Source organism: Schistocerca americana, chromosome X, assembly GCF_021461395.2.
Source record: "Schistocerca americana isolate TAMUIC-IGC-003095 chromosome X, iqSchAmer2.1, whole genome shotgun sequence".
In the NCBI taxonomy this organism is placed as follows: domain Eukaryota; kingdom Metazoa; phylum Arthropoda; class Insecta; order Orthoptera; family Acrididae; genus Schistocerca; species Schistocerca americana.
In genome coordinates this window covers 763,435,609-763,461,907 of record NC_060130.1, presented here as the reverse complement: position 1 = coordinate 763,461,907, position 26,299 = coordinate 763,435,609, and the positions used below count along the sequence as shown (strand labels likewise).

Here is a 26,299-nt window from a genome sequence, read left to right as displayed (position 1 = left end):
TGCATGCTAAACGCATTGGACCTGCATGGTCTGAGGTGCATTTATGCAGGACAGGAGGAGCACTCTCATGGTTATCCCACACACCCTGACTGCAAATATGTACATCAGTCTGCTAATTCGACCTGCTGTGCTGCCATTCATGAACAGCATTTAGGGGGGTTTTCCAACAGGTTAATGCTCACCCACACACCGCTGTTGAAACCCAATATGCTCTAAGAGTTTCGACGTGTTGCCTTGGCCTGCTCAATCACCAGACCTGTCTCCAATTGAAACTCATGGGACATCAAATGACAGCTCCAGCATCACCCACAAACAATATTAATTGTTCCTGTACTGACAATGACAGCTCCAGCATAATCCACAAACAATATTAATCGTTCCTGTACTGACAGACCAAGTGCACTAGGCATGGAACTCCACTGCAATGATAATCACTTAAGTATGTCACATGGACAAATGTATTCCCAAAATTTCATTACTCTTCATTAATTGTTTTTTGGTGTTGTGATTTTTTCTTCTGTCAGTGTAGATGCAAATGCAGTACAGACATTATCCAGCTCCTGGAAAGGGACTGCAAGTGATATAACATTGACTTCATCAGAGAGGGACTTGCACAGCTTTGATAAAATGCTTGCATGTAAAGGATCCAAAGCATTCTGGACATACTGCTTGGAGTGAGCAGAAAATCACTGTGGCCACGAAGGGAGCAGCCCCATGGCCATCTACGAGATATTGGACAATGATAAATCAAAGTGCTGCCGCAACCTGGGGTTTGTCTGCAACCTGCAACACGGGGTGGAATGCATAGTTGCACATTAACTGCTGCAGAAGAAGAAAAGAGATTAGTGTTTAACGTCCCGTCGACAACGAGGTCATTAGAGACGGAGTGCAAGCTCGGGTGAGGGAAGGATGGGGAAGGAAATCGGCCGTGCCCTTTCAAAGGAACCATCCCAGCATTTGCCTGAAGCGATTTAGGGAAATCACGGAAAACCTAAATCGAGACGGCCGGAGACGGGATCGAACTGTCGTCCTCCCGAATGCGAGTCCAGTGTGCTAACCACTGCGCCACCTCGCTCGGTGGTTAACTGCTGCAACTTGGGGGCTTCACCCTTCATTGTTCATTACAACCTGGGCAATTTTGAATGAGTGTGCGATGCGGATGATGTCCTCCAACAATGGGTTATCCAATTTCACTGCCATTGTACAGACCTCTTGATCAGGTGCAAACTGAACTATGACATCACAAATCATGGAGTCCATGTACAAAACCTTGCAAGCCTTTATAGGTGCAAGTGAAATTGCATTTGCAGATGAGACCTTGCACGTCATTGACCCAGGAGCAGTATGATTGTCTCAACTTTTTATGGTACTGGGGAAACTCAAGCATGTGGACAACTACATGATATCTCTAGGTATAATAATTAGTCAACAGACTGCATATATCCTGAAAGAAGAGTGTGAAGGAATCAGACAGAGGTGCTAATTTTTGAAGCAGAAGAAATGTGTCTGGGGATGCCCACTATAGAAATAATGATCAGTGCAATGAATCATCCGTGACTCGAATCACCATGAAATGTTGCATCAGTTGATGCAAATAAGTGTCCCATTCATCCGTAGCATTACTAGAAGGCAGGTAACGGTGGAGGACATATGGCATGGTGGGGGCATCAACTGTGAGGGAGACTGAGGCCGGAGCAAAGTGACTCAGCCTCTCAGAGTTTGTCCATCTGAGGCTGAGGTGACTTTTGTAAACAAATCTATCAGTAGCTGCTGCAACAGAAAACAACTTCCTTTGTCCTCATCACCAATGGTATATCCAGTTGTAGCTGCATATCAGAGGACATGTCACAACCCACAAGAGAAAACAGGTGAAGCCGCAAGGCACAAGGCCTACCTGTGAAGAGAACACGATACCAAATAGCAGTCAAGCCAAACATTGCTGATCGACAGCTGACAAGACACAGACCACGACACACCCAAAACCACCAATTCAATAATATGGTGCAAAGTGAGAACCTTTGACACAATGATTTCAAGCGGTCAAGAACAAAGAGAAACACAAACTAATATGCGGCCACAGAGAAGAAACAAGTCACAAGTGAGGTTGTTATCAAAAAGTTCTTATTACAGCAATGACAATAACAAGAATATCAGATGTGAGTACAGAACTAACAGACTACTTGCTGGGCTGACATTTTTATACTGCCCATGAGGAACACTATTGACCAGCATATTCATGTGGCGAAATGGGTGGCGCGTTCACTGAGAGAGCACAGCACTGCAGAAATACTACGTCCTCTACCAGCCATCTGGGTCCATTCTTCAGATGGACATTCAACTTCCATGGAGCCCAATACTGGAGAATCCTTTCCAAATATTCCACAAATAAATTTTCCATGCAATATCATTTCATCCTCAAGAAATTTTCTGCACTGCCATAACTGAGTACTTTCCTTGCAAGCACCATCCATGTATTTACCTTGCTGAAGGGTAGTTCTCTTGTCTTATGTATCTGCAATGAATCAACAGATGTTCCTCCATCCATAATAGAATCCAGAAGTAACTTCTGACCGTGTACAGGACTTGGCTGTCTGGAATAATCTGTTGTCTTTGCAGGCGAACCTGCAAATTATAAAATAATAAGAATAATATTTTTTTCTCAAATAATAGTTATGAAAATTATACAATGTACAAAAAATCTCCTTCACAATAATAGATTTTTAAAATTTTATTTTATAAGGAGCTTGTCATTATTTACAGTGTCCAAGGAAATTCTCCACATGTTTCTTTGTCTCAGACTTATTTTGTATATAGTGATGTGTTTGAAAGTATTCACACTAAACACTCTTCAAAGCACATGTTTTTCCAAACAGCAGTTTCTAACATAAGTGACAGTGATAGCTGTACATTCTGCTAGTTTACTGATGTAGTTAGAAATATAATTACCCTCTTCAAAATTATATCTGAACATTTCTATCAAACTTTTTCAAAGTGCTGTAACCTCTGCAATAAATCTCTTTTGGTTTGGGTGTTACTTCTCTTTTAATAAATCTCTTTATTTTGCATAAAATGTCAGCACCACTTGCACTTTTTTTAAAGCATAACCAGTTTAGCCCATCAAGACACTCCACATGCTGTACAAGGAAAAAATCTTCCTCTCTCAGTTTATACTGTCTTTTAATATGCTGCATTTTGTTTAATCTGATTTCAGTCCTGCATTCTGTTTAGATTGGTTCAATGAAGTGCATCTAACAATGTACCAAAGCTACAGCATATGCAAAATTATTGCAAGTAATATATGAGTTATTCTGTCTTTTATGACTATTATAAAGTCTTACTAGGACCAGACATGTTTTGCTTTTATATAAACCTTATTCAGTGATGAGTTGTTTTAGCTCCTACAGTATTTCCACATGTTGTTCCACACATAAGCATTGGATTATTAGTACACTGCATTGCACTAACAACAATATTTTCTTGTCTTCTTGTCTTCATGTTATTATCTGGATGGGTGACCATTCGGGCTGCTACGCACTGTTGCCATCTTTTGGGGTGCACTCAGCCTTGTGATGCCAACTGAGGTGCTACTCGACTGAATAGTAGCAGCTCCGGTCACAGAAAACTATCATAACAATTGGGAGAGCGGTGAGCTGAGCACACGCCCCTCCTATCGGCATCCTCAGCTGAGGATGACACGGTGACTGGATGGTCCCGATTGGCCACTTGTGGCCTGTAGATGGAGTGCTTTCATGTTATTATCTATCCACGTTCAACTCATGTACTTTTGAGGACATGAGGTAAATGTGGATAGAAAATAACATGAAAATGAAAAAAAAAAAAAAATTGTGTGTCAATGCAATGCACTGTGCTAATAATCCCGTGCCTGGGAACAGAACAATGCACAGAAATAATGTAGGAGCCAAAAAACTGGCCACTGAAGATGTTTTGGATAAAGGCAAAATGCACCCAGTCCAAATAAGATTTCGTAACTCTGGTATCTCTGCCCTGCATCTGAGAGAGGCTGCCAGAGAGCATGGAACTGGACCTCGTCAGCTAAACCCATGACTGCTAGTGTAGCTGGCCATGGTTCAACATATCATTCTGCTGGCCACTGTATAAGTTCTGTATGCAGCAAGACCGGACTCAATGGTGTATTTGCTACACTATCATCTAGCTGCCATGATGCACCACTGGTTCTAACTTTGCTATGTCCCAGGTTCTCTCTCTCTCTCTGGGTTACTAAATGGACATAATTTATCTATAGTGCTGTCTCCATTTGTCCATTTTATCACTGTTTATCTTTCTCTTCACACTGATTGACCCATTGTTAACGGTCCCATGCTAATCTGTCCAGCCGTAGCGGGTTTCTTTAGACTTGTCCCTGACATTTGGTCAAATCCCAGTTACAGTATTTACTGTCACAAAATATGGAATAACTCTCATACTACTTACAACTGCAGAATAGATGTCTCTAAAACAAAAACAACGTGTCAGTATTGGCTGGCAGATCTCTAGATTATTGAAGATTATTGAGCACGCACACGCACACAAACATACACTACTCCAGCATCTCTTTCACTCTACCAAGGGCGCCTCTTTCGCATGATTTGGGTAGTTGTTGCCATTGTTAGGCTCGTCGGTATTTCAGATGTGTAAATTTTCTGTCCAAGACATCCTTTGTTGACACCACTTGTGAGGCATGACAGAGTTTTTCATATTTCTTCCTCCTCATCCCTACTTTCACATCTTACATTATACCTTTCTTTTTCTACCAACTTTTTACCAACATTGACCCTCATTTTTCTTTTTTTAAATTTATACTTCCTTTTTTCACTTCACTTATGTCCCTGTACCATCTTTACTAATGCCTCCATCCATTACTAGTTTTTACTTGAATTTTATTTCACTTACCCCAAAATCTTTTACTGTGCTTTCCGTCATAACACAGTTGTATCCTGCCAGGTTCTTGAATATTCACCGCTCTTATTCTTACTCTACTCAAGCCTGCAGAGTTAGAATCTCTCTCTCTCTCTCTCTCTCTCTCTCTCTCTCTCTCTCTCTCTCTCACTCTCACTCTCTCATTCTGCTTTCATCTTCCCCTTTTCTTCCTACGATTAATAGTAATACTTGCTCACTAACATTTTTTTTTATTATTCTTCATACCATTATGCTTTCAGTACGACCCCAACATTAGACCTGTCAGACTCGATACAAAGTACCTATTACCTCCTACTCCAGTCTGTAACACTATCAGTAGCCCAAACTCAGTATTCCAGAGGAAAAAAAATAAACAATATTCCTTTCCTTTCAATTTCTCATCGAGGAACAGATGCTGCATGTTAGTTTGGTATGTAACCAATTTATACATCTTTAAATGATTTTATTTTTGGCTGTTATTTCACGAAGCGTACTGTAACATATACCACAGAAAAAAATATTAACTCCTTTGTATTCAAAAGTGGGAATTTGGCAGAAGGGAACATCTGAATCATGTTACATACAGAAATGTGCAGTTGTTTAAAAAATTAAGTTACTAGTACACAGATAGCAAACCTGGTACCGAAGCAGGATTTGACACACTGCTATCACTCTGCTCAGACAGCTTCCGATGACGCAGACCTTCACTGTTCTTGCGCTGGTCTGGAAGTTTTAATGTATCCTGTTCCTGCAGAGTAAAATCTTTTTGAAGGCCAAAATCATCTTTCAGGGCAGAGTACATTACACAATTTTGTAATATCAAGGATGGAATGCAATAATATACTCACCATGTAATGGAGACACTGAGTCAAAGGCCCAACAAAAAGACTGTCACACAGTTAGCTTTTGGCCAACAAGGTCTTTCTCAAAATTACACACACACACACACACACACACACACACACACACACACACACACACACACACACAGAGAGAGAGAGAGAGAGAGGAGGCTGGGGCAGGGAGAGGGAGGGACAGTAGGGTGAGGGTGGGGGACTGTAAAGTGCTGCTGGGGGTGTGCAGGTATGCGGTGGAGAGTGGGGCAGATAGGTGCAGTTGGGAGGTTGGATAGAGGGTGGGGGAGAAAGGGGGGCGGGTTAGTGGAAAATAAGAGAAGTAAAAAGACTGGGGGGGGGGGTTAGTGGAAAACGAGGGAAGTAAAAAGACTGGGTGAGTTGGTGGATTAGAGGGCTGTGTAGTGCTGGGATGGGAACAGGGAAGGGGCTTGACGGGTAAGGACATGACTCACAAAGGTTGAGACCAGGAGGGTTACAGGAACATAGGATATGTTGCAGGGCGAGTCCTCACCTGCGTAATTCAGGAAAGCTGGTATTGGCTGGAAGGATCCAGATGGCACTGGCTGTGAAGCACTGATTGAAATGAAGGACATCGTTTTGGGTGGTGTACTCAGCAACAGGGGGTCCAGTTGTTTCTTGGCCACAGTTTGTCAGTGGTCATTCATGCGGACAGACAAGTTGTTGGTTGCCATACCCCATACCCACGTAGAATGCAGCACGATGGTTGCAGCTTTGCATGTAGATCATATTACTGGTTTCACAGGTAGCTCTGCCTTTGATGGGATAGGTGATGTTTGTGACCATACTGCAGTAGGTGGTGGAGGGAGGATGTACAGGACATGTCTTCCATACAGCCTCGCCATCTGTAGTGTTGAGTGGTCCTTCTCAAAATATACCGAGGATCTCACTGAAGCCTTTACAGATCGTAATTACCCTCCCAACCTTGCACAAAAACTGATCTCTCATGCCTTATCTTTTCAGTCACCCAACACATCCCAAACCCCACCATCCAGCCACAGAGGAGCGTTTCCCTCATGACTCAGTGCCACCCAGGACTGGAGCAACTGAATTACATTCTCCACCATGGTTTCAACTACCTCTTGTCATGCCCTGAAATGAGAAATGTCATGCCCACTATCTTTCCTACTCCTGCCACACTAGTGTTCTGCTGCCCACCAAACCTACACAATATCCTCATCCATCCCTACACAACCCCTGCTCCTAACCCTTTGCCACATGGCTCATATCCCTGTAATAGACCTTGATGCAAGACCTGTCCTGTACATCCTCCCACCACCACTTACTCCAGTACTGTCACAAACACCACACCGTCACTCTCTGTCTAAGCCTGTGGTCATGTGTGTGTGTGTGTGTGTGTGTGTGTGTGTGTGTGTGTGTGTGTGTGTGTGTGTGTGTGTCTAATTTTGCAAAATGCCTCGCTGGTCGAAAGCTAACTGTGTGACAGTCTTTTTGTTGTGCCTTTCTGCAACAGCATCTCTGCTATATGAGTAGTAGCAACCACCCTTTTCATTATATTGTTACAATTACAATTTTGTAATATTCACTCAATATGTGCTGTGTGTAGCATATGTAGCGAGCTATACAAGGATCACATCAAAAATTTTTGAGAAAGTACTGCATATATCATGTTTTACATAAAACTATCTTCACATCTTCTCAAAAATCTCTTCCTTGAGTTGAATGAACTAATGTATACACCATCCACAGAGTAAATGCTCCAGAATATGTTTAGGAATACTTTCTGGGCAGGTATACACACTTTTCCAATTAAAGCCAAAGCTGGCAGATGGTTTTACCCCCACCCTCAATGAAAAGCAAAATACACCATATTGAATCATGTCTTGGTATAATGATGCATACAAAATTGTCTCCATTTGAGACTTAGTATTTTAGCCACCCAGTAAGTAGTCAAATATTCAAGTTGCTAGAACATCAGTTGACAACAATTTGCATTTGGTAAGCTACAGGTTCTTCTGGGAAGTACAGGAAGGCATAGAGAGAGGTGGTGGGTTGGTTTGAAAGAGGGGGGAGGGACCAAATTGCTACGTCATCGGTCCCTCATTCCACTTAAATTAATTCTACAAGGGTGGGAGTAAAACAATCGGGAGATACAAACCACAACTGGAAGAAAGCCAAAAACCACAGGAATAACAGAAGGGCAACAAACACTAAAATGAACAAAATTGGGCAAGAAAACCACAGAGAGATGCAACAAAGAGGTAGAAGAGATTAAAACAAGAAAGCAGATTACCATGGCTGCCTGACCATGAGAAAAAAAAGGAGAAGCCAGCCATTCTGCAACACATTAAAACGTCTATCCTAAAAGCACTAGGGTGGGGGGCACAGAGGGACAAAGGACATGTGCTAAAATTTAGATCAAATGATAAAACCCACAATCATGAATAAAACATAAAACTAAAGCTGCTGTTGAGGCATTGCCGCCCAACACCAAAGGAAGGGTGCTGGGAAAGTTAAAAGTCCGCCGCAGAGTGGCTAAAAATGGGCAGTCCAGCAAGAGGTGGACAACTGTCATTTGTGAGCCATAGCGACACTGAGGTGGATCATCATGACGGAGGAGGTAACCATGTGTTAGCCACGTATGGCCAATGTGGAGCCAACAAAAGACAACTGATTCCCTGCGAAAAGCCTGCAGGGAAGACTTCCACACATTCGAAGTCTCCTTGATGACATGCATTTTGTTGTGCGTACTGTTATGCCATTCCATCTCCCAAAGCCGAAAAACCTTGTGGCGTAACACAGAACGCAGGTCAGTATCAGAGATGTCCATCTCCAGAAGCGGTTTCTGGGTAGCCTCTTTGACCAGCCCGTCAGCAAGTTCGTTGCCTGGGATTCTGACATGTCCTGGGATCCACACAAACACCACTGAACTCCAGGGCAGAGATGAACTCCTGGATGGTAACTACCAAAGGATGGTGAGGGTAGCACTTGTCGATAGCTTGTAAGCTGCTCACGAGGTCAGAACAGAGAAGAAATGACTCACCAGAACAGGAACGGGTGTACTGAAGTGCACAAGATATGGCCACAAGCTCTGCAGTGAATACACTGTAGCCAGCAGGAAAGGAATGCTGTTCAATATGGCCTCTGCAGACATAGGCGAAGGCAACATTACCATCAGCCATCGAGCCATTGGTGTAAACAATGTCAAGGATCGAGGTGTAGTGACAGCAGAGAGCCGTTTGGTTAACAGAGTCCTTAGGTCCATGCAAAAGGTCCAGATGAAGCTTCAGGTGAGGTGTACACCATGGAGGTGTACATGAATGGACCTCAAGTAGAAGTGGTAAAGGGAAGGACTCCAGTTCAGATAGAAGGGATCGCATGCAAGCTGCAAGCATTAGCCCTGACCTGGGGCACCAATGCGGGAGATGGGACTGCCGGGGCTGGGGAAAAGGAGACGCTAATTCGGATGCTCAGGAGAACTACAAATGTGTGCAACATAACTGGCAAGCAGTTGTGCACGTCGTATCTGCAATGGAGGGACTCTGGCCTCCACCAGGACACTGGTCACCGGACTCGTTCTAAAAAGGTCGTCGCTAGGCGAACGTCACAGTGGTGCAATGGGTCGAGTAAATGCAACACTGAGGGTGCCACCAATCCGTAAACCAGCCTGTCATCGTCAAGGTGGTGTTGAACAAGGGCTCTGAAGAGTTGCAGCAGCATAGAGCGATCTGCACACCTGTTGGTGTTGCTGCCAGCACTTCCGCTTAAGTTGACGAAGGTGAGGTAAAAGTCAATCGGGCATTGAAAACTGGTCCTAAGAATCGATATATCTCCACTACAGTGAGTGGATCATCATTAAGGTAAAGTTCTGTTTCCAGATGAATGGTACGATGCCGACAGATGTGCATGACATACGACTTCACAGCTGAAAACCGGAAGCCGTGGGCTAGCCTTGTGAATGGCTCCCTGTAGGCACCGCTCAGCAACACCAGTATTGGAGGAGCAGTACAAAATGCAGAAGTCATCCCCATACAGAGAAGGTGAGACAGATAGCCCTACAGCTGCTGCTACACCATTAATAGCCATTAAAAATAGACACACGCTCAATACAGAGCCCTGTGGAACACAATTCTCCTGGATATTGGGGTGTGGGGGGGTGTGGGGCTATGGGAGGCACTAAATTGGACACAGAAGACACATAGAGGCAGAAAGTTTTGGATAAATATCGGGAGTGGGCCCCGGAGACCCAACTCATACAATGTGGTGAAGATATGATGTCGCCAGGTCGTGTCGTATGCTTTACGTAAGTCAAAAAAAGATTACAACCAGGTGTAGGCGTCCGGAATAGGCTGTTTGGATGGCAGACTTTAGAGACACAAAATTATTTATCAGTGGTAGAGTGACCTTGATGGAAGCCGCCCTCCTGACATTGAGCCAGTAGACACATGACTCCAGGACCCAACCCAACTGCTGACACACCATATGTTCCAGCAGCTTACAAAGAACATTGGTGAGGCTGATGGGCCGATAGTTATCCACATCCAGCAGGTTTTTACTGGGTTTCAGCACCAGAATGATGGTGCTCTCCCACAATTGTGATGGAAAGACGCCATTGCACCAGATCTGATTGAAGATGACAAGGAGATGTCACTTGTAGTCGGACAAAAGATGTTTAATCATCTGACTGTGCATCTGATACGGCCCAGGAGCTGTGTTGGGGCAATGTGCAAGGGCGCTGAGGAGCTCCCACACTGTAAATGGGGCATTATAGGGTTCACTGTGGCATGTAGTGAACGAGAGGACTTTCTGTTCCGTCCACCATTTGTGGGTGCAAAAGCCTAGGGGGTAATTCTCTGACACAGAGGCTCGAGCATAGTGTTCTGCAAAGTGCTCGCAAGCGCGTTTGCATAGGTGGATAACGCGTCATTGATGCTGACACCAGGGACACCTGTTGGGGTCTGGAACCAAAAAACACGTCTGAATTTCGTCCAGACATGGGAAGGTGACGTATGGCACCCAATGGTCGCCATGTGCCTCTCCCAACACTCCCATTTCCGTCAATTTATAATCTGGCGAGCACTGGCATGAAGCCGCTTAAAAGCTAGTAAGTGCTCTAGGGAAGAGTGCCTCAGTGACTTCTGGCGACCACCAAGTTTTTCACCGGGGGATCCCTAAAGAATGAGGGATTGCGTTGGTCGCTGCAGAAACAATCGTTATAGTGACCTGCTCAACCACAACATCGATGGCACCATGTGGGGGAGATTCAACAGCGACTGCAGAGGTGAAGGCTACCCAGTCTGCCTTGTTTAAAGCCCATCTGAGTAGGCGTCCATGGGCATGATGGCAGGGGAGTGACAGGAAGATGGGGAAGTGCTCACTACCACACAGGTCGTCATGAGCTCTCCTGTGGATAGATGGGACAGGGCCAGGACTGCAGATCGAGAGATCAATGGCTGAATATGTGCCATGTGCCACACTGACGTGTGTGTGTGTGTGGGGGGGGGGGGGGGGGGGGGGGGGGAGGGGACCCAGTATTTAAGAGGCAGAGGGTAAAGTTGCAACATCTCTGCCTCAGCCAGAAAGCACACAAGGGGTTATGAATGTTAAAATCTCCCAAAAGTAGGAAAGGTGTAGGGAACTGATCAATCAGTGCAGCCAAAGCATTCAGGGATACTGCACCATCTGGAGGAAGATAAACATTGCAGACAGTTATTTCCTGTGTTGTCCTTATCCTGACAGCCACAGCTTCAAGAGAGGTATGAAGGGGCACAGGTTCACTGCATACTGAGTTCAGAACATGGGTGCAAACTCTACCTGACACACTATTATAGTCGCTGTGGTTCTTGTAATATCCCCTATAGCTGCGAAGGCAGGGGTCTGCATTGCCGGGAACCAGGTTTCCTGGAGGACAATGCAGAAAGCAAGTGTGAGGTCTAAGAGTTGCCGGAGCTCAGCCAGGTGGTGAAAAAAACCGCTGCTATTCCACTGGAGGGTGACGTTCTCGTGTGATTGGGAAGGCACGAAACACTAAATGAGTCTCTCTCTGCCTCAGGGTCACCTGCTGCCACCAGATGAGTACCTGTGCGATCAACTTCCATTGCATCTGAGGATCCAGAGAGATCTAGGGTCTCAGCTGATGTCAGAAACTCCACTTCATCCTCAGACGCAGAGCTTGTAGGTAGCAGTGGTACGGGTGCCACTGCAATGTCTGGGTTTATGGGGGTCTTCCTCTTTTTGGTTTTCTCTCGCTGCACCTTTGGCTGTTCTGGCTGGGAGGACTTCACTCAGTCAGTCTCAGAGACTGAGGAGGACCATGAAGCCCTACGAACAGCTACCTGTGGCTGCTTCAGCCACTGGCGGGTGTCCACTGGTAGGATCATTGGGAGAGAGTCATCCAAAGGACCCTTTCCTAGCGAGAGGAACCGAAGAAGATGTACGCTTCTCTGGCTGAGAAGTGGGGACTGATGTCCCTGATGGTTGGGGGTAGGGGGGGGGGGCTGTTGCTCCCAAAGTAAGTGGTGCAGGAGCAACAGAGAGGGAAATGACCCCCACCATTAAAGGGACAGGTGGAGACTGACGGCTCTGAGAGCCAAATGCACACGGTGGAACGGAAGGTGCTAGAACTGTTGTCATAGCGGCAGTGTAAGTGGATGTAGCCTCTCATATTTTTGCTTAGCCTCAGTGTAGGTCAGTTGGTCCAGGATCTTATATTCCATGATTTTCCTCTCTTTCTGTAAGATCCTGCAGTCTGGCAAGCAAAGTGAATGATGCTCTCTGCAGATGGCACAGACGGAAGGTGGGGCACGTGGAGTACTGGGATGTGATGGACGTCCACAATCTCAACATGTGATGGTGGAAGTACAGCAGGAAAACACATAGCTGAACTTCCAGTTCTTAAAGTATCACATTGGGGGAGTGATATAAGGCTTGACATCACAATGGCAGGCTATCACCTTGACCTTCTCGGGTAATGTGTCACCCTCAAAGGCCAAGATAAAGGCACCAGTGGCAACCTGATTATCCCTCAGATCCCAATGGAAGCTCTGGACAAAATGAACTCCTCACCACTCTAAATAGGCGCACAGCTCATCATCAGACTTCAAAAGAAGATCCCTGTGGAATATAATATCCTGGACCATATTTAAGCTCTTATGGGGTGTGATGGTAACAGGTACATCCCCCAACTTGTCACAAGTGAGTAATGCCCGTGATTGGGCAGAGGATGATGTTTTTATCAAGACTGGCCTTGACCGCATTTTGGACAAGCCCTCTACCTCCCCAAACTTGGCCTTTAAATGCTCCACAAAAAACTGAAGCTTCACTGACACGAAAGATTCCCCATTAACTCTCGTACACACGAGGTACTGGGGCGAATAAGCTTTGTTGCCATCCTTAGCCTGGCATTTCTCACATGGTGTGGCCATGGAGGGAAATGATTTGGGGTTGTATTTCTTAGCATTGAAGTTAGACTTTGACCGCTTAGCTACTGCTGGTGGTGGACCACCAGCAAGAGATGACGTACTATTCTTCATGGCATGTCATCTGCCCTGATACCACCCACTCCAACACAGGGGCCCTCCCCATGGGTGCCACCCAGCCTCAGCAAGGGCCAGCTGGCAGGCTGGCCATTGCCAGGAGTCCCGATGCCCCAGGGAGACGGGCATCTACTCCCTGGCATACATAGGGAGTTAACAGCGCAGGCATCAGTAGAGCGATCCCTGTGTAGCTGTGTAGTCAGGGGCTACAAACAGCAGGGTACATGGTGGCCTCACCACAATGGACTGGCTACCATGCTGGATATGAGGTGCAAAGAAGTCCACGGACATCATCGGCACAGAAAACGACACTGCATAGTGGATGGAGGAAAATGCACCCAGGAAGGTGTCCTCCCCCAAGAGATGGAGAATGAGCATGACTGCAATGCCACAATGAGAAAGTGGACTAAAGATCTATATGCACGATGGACATGATACACCATGTAAGGCGCCCTTCCCCAATTGGCTCACTATTCAGGAAAATTTTGAAAAATGGAGGTTAAACCCTACAGGGGACCATCAGATGAAGGCCAAAACATGTGAGACTCCTTTTAGTAGCCTCTTACGACAGGCAGGAATACCTCAGGTGTATTGTAACCCCCCGACCCACAGGGGGGGATGTAGAAGGATGGAGGGAGAGGGGGGAGTGGAGTAAGAGGGAGAGAGGGAGGGGGAGGAGAGGGAGAGGGAGAGGGAGAGAGATAGAGATAGATGGAGAGAGAGAGAGAGAGAGAGAGAGAGAGAGAGAGGGGGGGGGGGAGTTATTACTGACTTATTTTCTGCAAAAGTGATTGAGACACAGGGCCCATTTGTAAACAAAGAAATTGCCCATCACGTTGTTGCCAACATTCCCAGGTCTCGTCACTTTTGTTTGGTAGACCCACAGTCTGTTGCCAACTGTGTTTTGATCTTCCTGACATGGAGACTCAGTGGAAGATCTTAAAAATAGATATCAAATCAATTATAAGAGTACACTGAAAGTGTAATAAGTGCACAGGATGTCTATCAATCATTTACCACATTTAAAGTGTTTTCTCAGACTAAGACTATTCCTAGCAGCCTGAAAAGGTTGTAATCTTCAGAAGAATTTCTTTTGTGGCTGGCTTAATTTCACAAATAAAATACCATGGCCATCACAAGAGAATAATTTCAAAGGTGAAATGTAATTGATAAAGGATCACAATCACATGATTTTTAAGGGCAAATGTAATTCCAGTTTATCAATTTTGCTGAAACAAACTGAACATGAATATTTCAAAATCTGCATACATGAAACTATTCCACAGACCAAATTGACACTTAGGCTTATACTGTACAACACAAACCAGTTCTAGAAAAATAAATTTACCGATATCAGTAACAATTTTCCCTCATTCTCCTGTGCTAATGTACGAAAGATTACAAAAAAAAATCAATGACAATTTTCCAACAAAATGTGGAACAGTTATGTAGTAAAACCAATCATAAACGTACCTATTATATGATATACAAGGAATAAAACATGCAGATATTTTAGCTTCATAGACCACCTAGTCAGTACCACCACCAGCTTTCTCCATGTTGCTATCTACTGTTTTGTATTGTATAAATAAAACTGTGAGATCCAGGAAGAGAAGTGTTAGTAAGAAATAGTGTTTAACATTGCAATTGATGAGGAAACATCCAATCCAATACCGAGAAAAAGTAGCAGTCACATATCTGAGGCACGTATTCAATTATGTTTACCCAAGAGAAGTGAAGGAGGGGAGGAGGAATTTCCATAAAAAGGAAGCACATATTTTAAGCTCTAAACATTTAGGAATAGTTGCTAAACAGCATTTGGTAGTGTTCTGTGCACAACATGGTTACAGCCACTTCCTTCACCAAAGCAAGTTGGGAGAGGTTTTCTGCATTCAGGTCACGTTTTATTATTCTGTACCTCCAGCCACATTTTTTCTAGTCACACATAATCTCACATGAAAGAAATAAATTCTGCCAGGGTTAAATTTATGTAAAATCTTTGTCACCTATACTAGGTAATAATGAAACCACAGAAGGCTGCAGTAGACAGTAGTTTGCAAATAAAGAGTTAGTTTATGCAGTCTACTTTATCCATGTTCTTTTTCATTGTTATCTCTTACACAAAACTCATACTTTTTTTTTCTATTTTTAAGTGGTAAGACACTTACTATGTTTCATGCGTGTCATGTACAATGACAAATATTTAAAGCACCCTTTTTATATCTCTTAATTTAATAACCTCTAAATGAATTTTTTTCACAACAAACAGTTTTTGGTGTACAAATTCCATTCCAACAAAATTATTTTCTTTCATGCCATGGACACTTGTTTTAAACTTTTGGGAATATTCTCATTGATGTGTGTAATACAGCAAGTCATATTACATGATTATCTGTTTTTGTCCTTTTGGGCCATACTCTCTTCCTTACCTCATAGCAATATGCACCAGTGACTTAATATTCTTAAAGCATGTGTACAATGTAACATTCTTAAGAATTATAATACATTGGAAATACTGTTGCACAACACTGCAAATATGGCCATATGGCTGTATGAGGTTTTTCCTGGTATATTCACTCTGTAACATCAGTAGGCAGCTGTTTCAAGTCACCACCTGATAATCATACAACCTCCGCAGATTTCTGCTAGCAGCTGCTTCAGCATTACACCGTCAGGGGCCTGCATTTCAGTGGAACCATAATTCAACAACCATGACTGTTACAGAAACCTGAGATGTCACTTCAGCATTATGAAGGAGTGACTACATGACATCTGGGCCGTCCACATGACAACATGCTGGGTCAAGGTGTGTACAAACAGCAACCATCCAGCTGGCAAGAGCACTGAGTCAGTGAGCACTGTAGGGCGGGCTACCACCGTGGGACCTAAGATAGCATCACTGCTCAATCACCATTTGCCAGTGCAGTCATCAGCATTAGTCAATATCATCCAACATGGCCACCTGCCATACAGTCCTGTACCTAATACAATGAGCCTGAGTGGCTAATTGAGACCCTACTCACCGCCACCTGCTTAGCAACTACTGTTGCTGGATGCTGCTAGACAGACATCAGAAGATAGAGTTTGCACCCAAGGTGACACCACATTCACTGCAATATTGTGATGGGCCAGCTAGTGACACCACCAACCCACCAACCATGTGGCTATGAAGCACTGCTGCACTGCCAACACTGACTCAGTGATCAGCTGACATTGGGCTGTCTGCCTAGCATGAAAGCTCCACTCTGAGCCACACTACAGTGTTTACACCCATGACCATGGATCTGGAACATTGCTGTGCAGTGTTCAAATCTAATAAATGTATATGGTTTACACCATGAGCATAGCTGAATTGGCTCCTGCTCCCCACCAGTGAAATTGTATGTACCAGAAGAGGAGGTCAGAATGGCCACTCTGACAATCCTACACCTGCTCCCCCAACCTCCAATGGGAGTACTCTACCTGACACTGCCAACTTGGTTACAGTTTGGTGTCAAAAGAAAAATGGTTCAAATGGCTCTGAGCACTGTGGGACTTAACACCTGTGGTCATCAGTTCCCTAGAACTTAGAACTACTTAAACCTAACTAACCTAAGGACATCACACACATCCATGCCCGAGGCAGGATTCGAACCTGCGACCGTAGCAGTCCCCCCGGTTCCGGACTGAGTGCCTAGAACCGCTAGACCACTGCGGCCGGCATGTCAGAAGAGCTAATGGGGGTACACTGATGACAGTGACACTGATGCAGCTTAGCTTCTGGCTAAATTTTACCTCAAATCACTCTTTACTTTCTTCTTAACTACCCTGATTACTTCCAAGCAGTTAAAACCCTTTGTTGTATAAGTGGACCCCATGCATGGCAATTTGATACCCCATTTGCCAAGTTCCCATTCTTTGTTTGGCTATGAAAAGTCAGATGAAAACCATTTGTGCATTTTATAAGAAGCCACATTTTCATTACACTCAAACATTCAGCCAAAAACATGAGCCACTGCTACACTGGTTAGTGATACTGTGCACTTGCCATGTGACCATGAAGCACAGTTGCAGTATCAGCATTGTCTCAGTGGTCAGCTATTGCCAGGCTGCCTGTCTAGCAATAACACTCCATTCCAAGCTATGCTGCACTCTTTACAACCATGGCTGGGACTCTGACAGAGCACCAGTGTCAAGGACTGCAGGTTTCACACCCATCCTGCCCACTGGCCCTGTAGTATTTCTGTACCCTGTGCAAATCTCATAGATATATATGGTTGCAACTTGAGCTCTGCTAAATGTGCTTACTCCTTCGCACTGGTGGAACTGCATCATCAGAGTGAGGAGGTCGGAAAGGGCATCTTGACAAACCTACATCTGCTTCCCCCTCGTCCAATGGCAGCAACACTGCTTAATCTGTCAACTCCATTAAAAAACACAATAATACACACTACTTACCATACTACAGTCAATCTTCAGATTACTGATAACTAAATGTTAATTTTCTTAGGCATTATAGTGCATTACTCATCACAATTTTCTGTTTATATGAAACTCTGTCAGAAGGACCTGCCACCCACACACTCCTGTTGGCCAGCTCATGGGCCTTGTGTTTAGCTTGACCACTCTGAGATGATAATTTTTGTCTACTTGTGATGGAGTTATGCACAAAAATCTCTATGATAGTACTATTCTATGTGGGCTTGTGTGGTTTTTGGGCAGGCTATTGAAATATGCTACTGACATGTGCTACTGCTACACTGTGAAAATAAAAAATATCTAGCCATCTGACAATGTCTGAGAAGAACTCAGCTTTAAGCCCAGGAACATTCAACCATGGAACATGACTGGAGCCTTTGGAACACACTACTGATTTATATTGCTATAAGACTTTGTATTAATACAGTCTTAGCAGAAAACAGTGAGTTCTTTCCTCCATCACATTTAGGATTCTACAGCTTACCTGATCTTGCAGCCAAACTCTGCGTTCCACTCTCAGGGTTATTTTCTCACCAGCTGCTTTCAGCAGGCGAGCTACTTGAGAGAGAGAGGTTACTTTTTTTCCCTCAATAGCAACAAGCACATCACCAGGCTTAACATCTGCAGCAGCAGCTGGTGACATGGATGTTACTGTATCCACCACGATACATGCCTGATAACGGTCAGCAACAAATTCTTGTCGAAATATTAATCCTAATGGTTGTGTACCACGATGTTCAATATTCAGCTCCAAAGATACATAGTGTGAATTTTGAGTTCGTACCATCTCCACCCAAGCGAATGCATCTGTCAAAGAGAGAGACCAAAATGAGAAAAAAGCCAGTAATTTCAACAGGGAAAAGTTAGTTCATAAGTGAAATAATAAACAACATTTTGAAACTCAGTACTCTAGAGCAGTGCAGATAATAGTAGTTCACTCTATTAATAATAATCCATCACACACACTCCTTAATCCAGTACACACCCAACAGTCTCATCCTATTTCAGAACTGTAAAATCCACAACAAATTATAGGTATGCAAGGCATCATCACATCAGGTAAAAACTTAGCATGATAAGTTTTTTCCACCAGTTGCCACTGAAGGGCATTAAATGTGAATAATAAGCATCTGGATATAACATTTGGTCATCAAGAGTCTTATCAAATATGTAAAGGACCTTACATGTACTAGAGCAGGCTCAGCATGATGTATACAGCACAGAGCCATGTGTACAACATATGGATGTAGAGCAGAAAACCATTTGTTAAGTAGGTCTGCCCAGCACAAGAACAGAACTAACTAGTTCATTACTCGACACTAACTAGTTGGTTTTGTTCTTGCGCTGGGCAGACCTGCTTAGCCAGTTATTTTTTGCTCTACATCCACATGTTGGACATATGGCTCTGGACCAAACTTGAGGTCCTTTGAAGACCAGATGTTATATCCAGATGCTTCTCATTCTTATTTAATGCTCTTCAGTGGTGACTGATCAATGAAGCTTTTCTTACTACATTTTTACATAATCTGATGATGCCTTACAAAGGTGAAACGTGTAACTGTTATTAATAAATAGAATTTTGCAGCTGAGACTGTTTTCATTTGCAAAAAAAAAAAAAAAAAAAAAAAAAAAAGGCATTACTGCAATAACTAAACTAAACTTTCAAAACATAGCTATATAATTTGCTTATTGTTACAGAGATCACACGTTGGATTGTGATACAATGTAACTGCTACTCAAATTTCAAATTATTAAACCCTCTCTGATAATGATATTAATGAGGATAAAAGGGGTTTCAGGGCTACTATAATATGATTCTAGAGTGGTTAGTTTTACTTCTACTCTGACATTTATCTCAAAATGAAAAACAAATACCTGAAATAGTATGAGTGTGCTAAAATAGTGCAAATGTGCAGAGATAGCATAACTTTGTAAGTTTGTTGGTGTGTGTGTGTGTGTGTGTGTGTGTGTGTGTGTGTGTGTGTGTGTGAGAGAGAGAGAGAGAGAGAGAGAGAGAGAGAGAGAGAGAGAAGAAAAATTGGATTATGGACTTTGATTAAAATCAGCCACATAATAAAGAACAAGCTGAACAGCAGCTTAAGGTGTTGTATGATGTAATTTTTAATGGAATCTTTCTGTTTACACAGGTCACAGGTCTGACACTGTTAATCTGGTGAAGACATCACTTACCAACTAGTTGGGAATAGGTTATACACTCCTGGAAATGGAAAAAAGAACACATTGACACCGGTGTGTCAGACCCACCATACTTGCTCCGGACACTGCGAGAGGGCTGTACAAGCAATGATCACACGCACGGCACAGCTGACACACCAGGAACCGCAGTGTTGGCCGTCGAATGGCGCTAGCTGCGCAGCATTTGTGCACTGCCGCCGTCAGTGTCAGCCAGTTTGCCGTGGCATACGGAGCTCCATCGCAGTCTTTAACACTGGTAGCATGCCGCGACAGTGTGGACGTGAACCGTATGTGCAGTTGACGGACTTTGAGCGAGGGCGTATAGTGGGCATGCGGGAGGCCGGGTGGACGTACCGCCGAATTGCTCAACACGTGGGGCGTGAGGTCTCCACAGTACATCGATGTTGTCGCCAGTGGTCGGCGGAAGGTGCACGTGCCCGTCGACCTGGGACCGGACCGCAGCGACGCACGGATGCACGCCAAGACCGTAGGATCCTACGCAGTGCCGTAGGGGACCGCACCGCCACTTCCCAGCAAATTAGGGACACTGTTGCTCCTGGGGTATCGGCGAGGACCATTCGCAACCGTCTCCATGAAGCTGGGCTACGGTCCCGCACACCGTTAAGCCGTCTTCCGCTCACGCCCCAACATCGTGCAGCCTGCCTCCAGTGGTGTCACGACAGGCGTGAATGGAGGGACGAATGGAGATGTGTCGTCTTCAGCGATGAGAGTCGCTTCTGCCTTGGTGCCAATGATGGTCGTATGCGTGTTTGGCGCCGTGCAGGTGAGCGCCACAATCAGGACTGCATACGACCGAGGCACACAGGGCCAACACCCGGCATCATGGTGTGGGGAGCGATCTCCTACACTGGCCGTACACCACTGGTGATCGTCGAGGGGACACTGAATAGTGCACGGTACATCCAAACCGTCATCGAACCCATCGTTCTACCATTCCTAGACCTGTTCCAACAGGACAATGCACGTCCGCATGTATCCCGTGCCACCCAACGTGCTCTAGAAGGTGTAAGTCAACTACCCTGGCCAGCAAGATCTCCGGATCTGTCCCCCATTGAGCATGTTTGGGACTGGATGAAGCGTCGTCTCACGCGGTCTGCACGTCCAGCACGAACGCTGGTCCAACTGAGGCGCCAGGTAGAAATGGCATGGCAAGCCGTTCCACAGGACTACATCCAGCATCTCTACGATCGTCTCCATGGGAGAATAGCAGCCTGCATTGCTGCGAAAGGTGGATATACACTGTACTAGTGCCGACATTGTGCATGCTCTGTTGCCTGTGTCTATGTGCCTGTGGTTCTGTCAGTGTGATCATGTGATGTATCTGACCCCAGGAATGTGTCAATAAAGTTTCCCCTTCCTGGGACAATGAATTCACGGTGTTCTTATTTCAATTTCCAGGAGTGTACTATGTTTCCAAATTGATATTACTCGAGTTCAGTCCTTGTTTCAGAACTGGAAACTGCAATAGCTGTTCTTTTGTGGGTTACAAGAAAACCGAGATTGAGGTTACCTTACACAATAAAAAATTCCAGATTTCAGTGGGATGAATAAATTTTTGGTGCAAATGGAATGTTTTAATGCTGTGTCAGATGGACAAGTGAACGTACATATGATAAGCACAAGACACACTGCATGCACAACAGTGGTGCACCATCAGAAGAAAGTACATATTCTGAGGTTTCTGCAGACACAGTTCTGCTGTGTAGAGACAACAGGTACATCACAGTGGGTGAGCAAAATGGCATGGCACTGGAAAAATATTCCAAAGCTGAAGTATGCAGGACAGTATGATTCTTGTGGGCAAAATGTCTAATCTGCACACAGATTCAGCCTGAAATTCTGGTGGTATATGAACCAAATGCCATGTCACATGCATCCATAGTGAAATGGTGCCAACAATTTAACGAAAACCCAACAGATTAGGGTGATACCAATCAGGTAGGAGGCCATCAACACTGATGACTGACGATAATGTCCAGGCAATAGGCAAGCTGAAAGAACATTTGGTGGAAAAGAGATTTTCCAATAATGAGGGCATTCACACAGCAGTTATTGAATGGCTCCATGACCAAGGAGCAAATATCTATCACTGAGGAATTAAACAACTGGTAGAACCTTCTGATTATTGTTTACAATGACTTGCTGACTATGTTGAAAAAGAGTGTCCTGTATCTGTGTATATTTGAGATGTAGTGAAGCAGTCACCTGCCATAATAATGTGAGATTGATCTTACTTTTTGAAGTCCCCTCATATATAACAAGGGTAGCCACAATGTGGTTCATGAGTCACACAAGGCTCTTGGCTTGATTTAGCATGGCTGCTGTTAATTTGTTTATGCTAAGCAAGCACAGCCTTCTTGTCACCTTGATACACTGCACATGGCATATATTTTCAGTGTCTACGTGTTATGTATGTAGTCGTAAAAATGTCAACTACATCCACTCAAACAACAAATCACACCAACAGTCGTAATCCTTCATTAAAAAAAATGAAAAATGTTGGTCTTCCTGACACTGTATCTCAAGATTTCTTAGTGAGATGGTTATCAGTAGGTGGTGTTCCAGGCTGATTTTTCCAGTTACTTGATCTAATTGAAAAATTTATGCAAATTTATCCCTTAGCTTCATGACCCACAGTGGTTGCTAGATATGGCTTTTATTACTGAAGCTGATCAGCATTTACAAATGTTAAACATATCATTACAGAGGAGCAGAAAAACTTATTTCTGATTAAGAACAGATTATCTTCAGCTTTCATAACAAATCACACAACCATTCTGGAAAGACGTTGAGATTAAAACTTTTGCTTATTTCAAATGTATGAAGAAAATAATTGAAATCCTTGCTGAAGTTCAGATGGAAAGAAAATTATTAATGTGAAATGTCTTGCCTTGATTGCAAAATAAATGGCACATTTAATTATTATACGAGATTTAGGTCTTTATTTTCATTCCTGGAAAGTCTGATTTGCTGTTGTGGGGGATGGCTGTCATGTTTAATCACCAATTATAAAAAGATTCAGCTGCTGCAGAGTTGGAACTTCTGGAACTGCAAAACAGCAAAGTACTAAAAGGACTTAAAAATTTGGTGTTCTAATACTGAATTCCACAAGAAAAATACCCACTAATAAAGGAGTTTGCAAGGGACTTCAGTTCTCGGGAACACTAGTGTGTGAATCACTGTACTCAAAATTAAAGTTCATGAAATCTAAATAGCAATCTGAAATAACTGATGAACATTTAACTAGACTTGTATGAACTGTGATCAGCAGTTGTCAGTCATTTTTCAAGCAGCTCACAGTAAAAATGAACAACTGAAAAAGGAAATCACGAAAGTGACTTCTTTTTTTTCTTGTTGTTTACTGATACGATTACTGAAATAAGAAGTAAATGTTGCTTCAGTAATGAAATAGAAATGATTCTCCATTAATGTTAAATATCAGTCTCTAGACAATGTGGCTCTATTTGACTCAATTTCACAAATTTGGAACTCCTACAGGTATGATTAACAGCTACCCCTTCTTTGTAACAAATTAACAAGAAAATCGCTCACACATTCCCAGTTATGACAACCATCAGTGCAGATCTTGCCAAGAGAAAACATTTTAAATTATAGCCTGGTGTGTCAGGACTCTCCAGACTATAGACTAAGTATGGAACAGAATGGACACAAATACTAGTTGCAGTGTGCTGTTGGAGAAGTGAGAAGCTGACCTGAAAAGCATGGCATGACACAAGTTACTGGTGCAGTGGAATGCAAAGTGTGCAAACTACAGTTCTTCTAAATTAATCACACAAAGCACAAAATTGTATTCTAAAAGACCCTTGAAGAAAGTTATAGCAACTATGACATGCTGTAGGCTTCCTTATTTAACATTTTTGTGTAGAAGACTGAAGTTTGCTTCCTGGAAAATTCTGTACAGGTACTATTGTCTAATTCATTTATTTACTTATTTCCTTTCGCAAAATCAAAGTTATAAATAAATCACTTCATCAAATTAAAATGACAGCCTAATGTATGTAGTTAATATCTTCAGTTCAGAGATAGAATAATTGAGGTGTGAAGAGTAGAATGGGTGGCACCTCAGAGCTAAATTGATGGTTAGAGGCCCATCCTCCCACCTCCACCCAACAAATAATGGTGTTGTCTTTAAATATTGTTGTAATATCCACTCCTCCATAAGATGTGGCGAACCATTAAGTTCTACTCAGAAAGGCAGAGCTCCACAGTTTAATTGTAAAAGTACAGATGTGGCTTGAATTAAACATGAATCATAGAAAAAAATAGTTCTAAACTATTCAGAAAAGAAAACAGGATCATCTGTCTAGACATCATGGCCTGTAGGGGTTCTACAAGACCTTCTGATAGTCATTACATTTATAAATGATCTTTTTGTGTGCACAAGCCTAAAGATAAAATTGACTTTGAAAGTGATTGAAAAAATAAATATCAGCAGCACAGCAAGCTTAATAAACTCAGTATATGGAGAGGTCCTACAATGGATTACTGCAAACTAGCTTGAAGGCTTAATATTAACAACATATAATTCACACAGTTCCACAGCAAAACAAAAACAGAATGTGATAAAAGGGAATTAATGGCAGTCAATACTCTTTAACTCCAGGGCCTACATGTGACCATATTTTCCAGCAATCAATCTCATGTAAAGAAATAGTTTGCCATACAAAACAGAGGGATGAGAACTACGTGCGGAGTCCATCCAAGGATTTCACACAGAAACTTATTTCAACAGTTTAGCATCTGCAACATCCCAGTACATTCCTTCCCTCTTGTACAATGTTATCAAAATTTTACACTGTACAAAATGAAGTAACTTGCTGGCCATTTACACAACATAATTTTCTGTATACAGGGTGCGTAGAGCACAAAAAGGTGTACCACTATACCCAGAAGCAAGTCTAGCTCTTTTACATTAGGAACAGTGGAGTGCCAAACTTGACGATTTCTTCGCAATTTTTTGGTCTCAGTGAAAGTGGTCTTCACAAAAGTGGCTCTAGCACCTCAATCACGTTACAGTTGAGACTGAAACTTTGCATATGTTCATGTAGGGCCCTCAGGTACATACTGTACAAATTTCATCAAAATTGAAGATGGTCGAGCTGGGAGCATCTTCTACACTGGGACACTTCACATGGGATGATCCTATTGTGAATTGTGCTTTATTTGTCTCATAACATACAGAATCTAAATCATTTTATTCAAGTACAGGAGACACATCAAAATTGCAGTAAAATTTCACCATAAACAGAGAACAGCTGATGTTAACAAACAGCATCATAATAATAACAGTTTTGTTATATATACATACAATAATGTCTAACACTTAATTACCTCTTGTACAAATTATCATTTCATTCTCTATGAATTCTTCTACTGAATAGTAGCATTTCTCCCGCAGAATCTGCTGTAGCCTCATTTTTAAAATTTCTGGCTTCATATTAAATATATTTTGGCCCATTAACTTGTTTACATATTATCATCCCTATACACTGTGGAGTCTGTGCATATAATTTCAACTGGTGTGTGGGTAGTATAAAATTATTTTTATTTTTTTTGTTATATGTGTGTTTAAGATGATCCTCCTTAAATAATTTTTGTCTGCTGTGTAACAAGATTATAATTTCATAAATGTAAATGGAGGGAACAGTTAGGATTTGTAGTTTCCGAAATAATGGGCAACAACGGTCTGTTTGCTGTGCAGTACACACGTATCGGACAATTTTCTTTTGTAGTTTCAGTATTCGAGATACACTACTTCCCCAGAAGATTATCCCATATCTAAAGACAGATTCAAAATAGCTGTGATAAGCAATTTTTCATGTACTCAAGTCAGTGAGATTTGCTAGTATTTGCATTGCAAATGCAAAACTGCTTAGTTTATTTGAGAGTAAGTCAGTATGTGTATTCCAGCTTAAGTTCTTGTCCACATTTAGTCCCAGGAATTTGACCATGCTAAATTCTTTCATAAGTTGACTGTTACATTGTATTTTAAGTTCCACACATTTTGAATGTTTTGCTCTGAAATGTACCATATGGGTTCTTGCAATTTTCAGTTTCAAGTCATTTAACTGGGACCAGTTTTCTAAAGTATCCAGTGTTCTTACAATGGAGCTCGAAATTTTTTCTGCATCATCATCTTCAATTAAAACAGAAGTATTGTCTGAAAACATAACAGATGGGGAATTTATGTTTATGGGTAAGTCATTTACATAGAATAGGAACAGGATTGGCTCCAAAATGGAGCCTTAAGGCACACCCTGTGATAGTGTACTCTATTTAGAATAAAATTCATTGCATCTGAGTTGATAGTTACCC

General features: G+C 43.0%; 1 protein-coding gene across 2 annotated transcripts in view; it reads right to left on the bottom strand.

Moving 5' to 3' along the window:
- The window catches only part of LOC124555784 (PDZ domain-containing protein 8), a 236,876-nt gene that overhangs the window by 85,514 nt on the left and 125,063 nt on the right, over window positions 1-26,299 (bottom strand). For both annotated transcript variants that reach the window (XM_047129838.1, XM_047129840.1), the window contains exons 6-8: window positions 18,231-18,553; window positions 5,554-5,665; window positions 2,480-2,622 (exon numbers count right to left, since the gene is read on the bottom strand). In XM_047129838.1, the coding sequence (XP_046985794.1) occupies window positions 2,480-2,622; window positions 5,554-5,665; window positions 18,231-18,553 (578 nt within the window). The remainder of the gene's footprint in view (window positions 1-2,479; window positions 2,623-5,553; window positions 5,666-18,230; window positions 18,554-26,299) is intronic.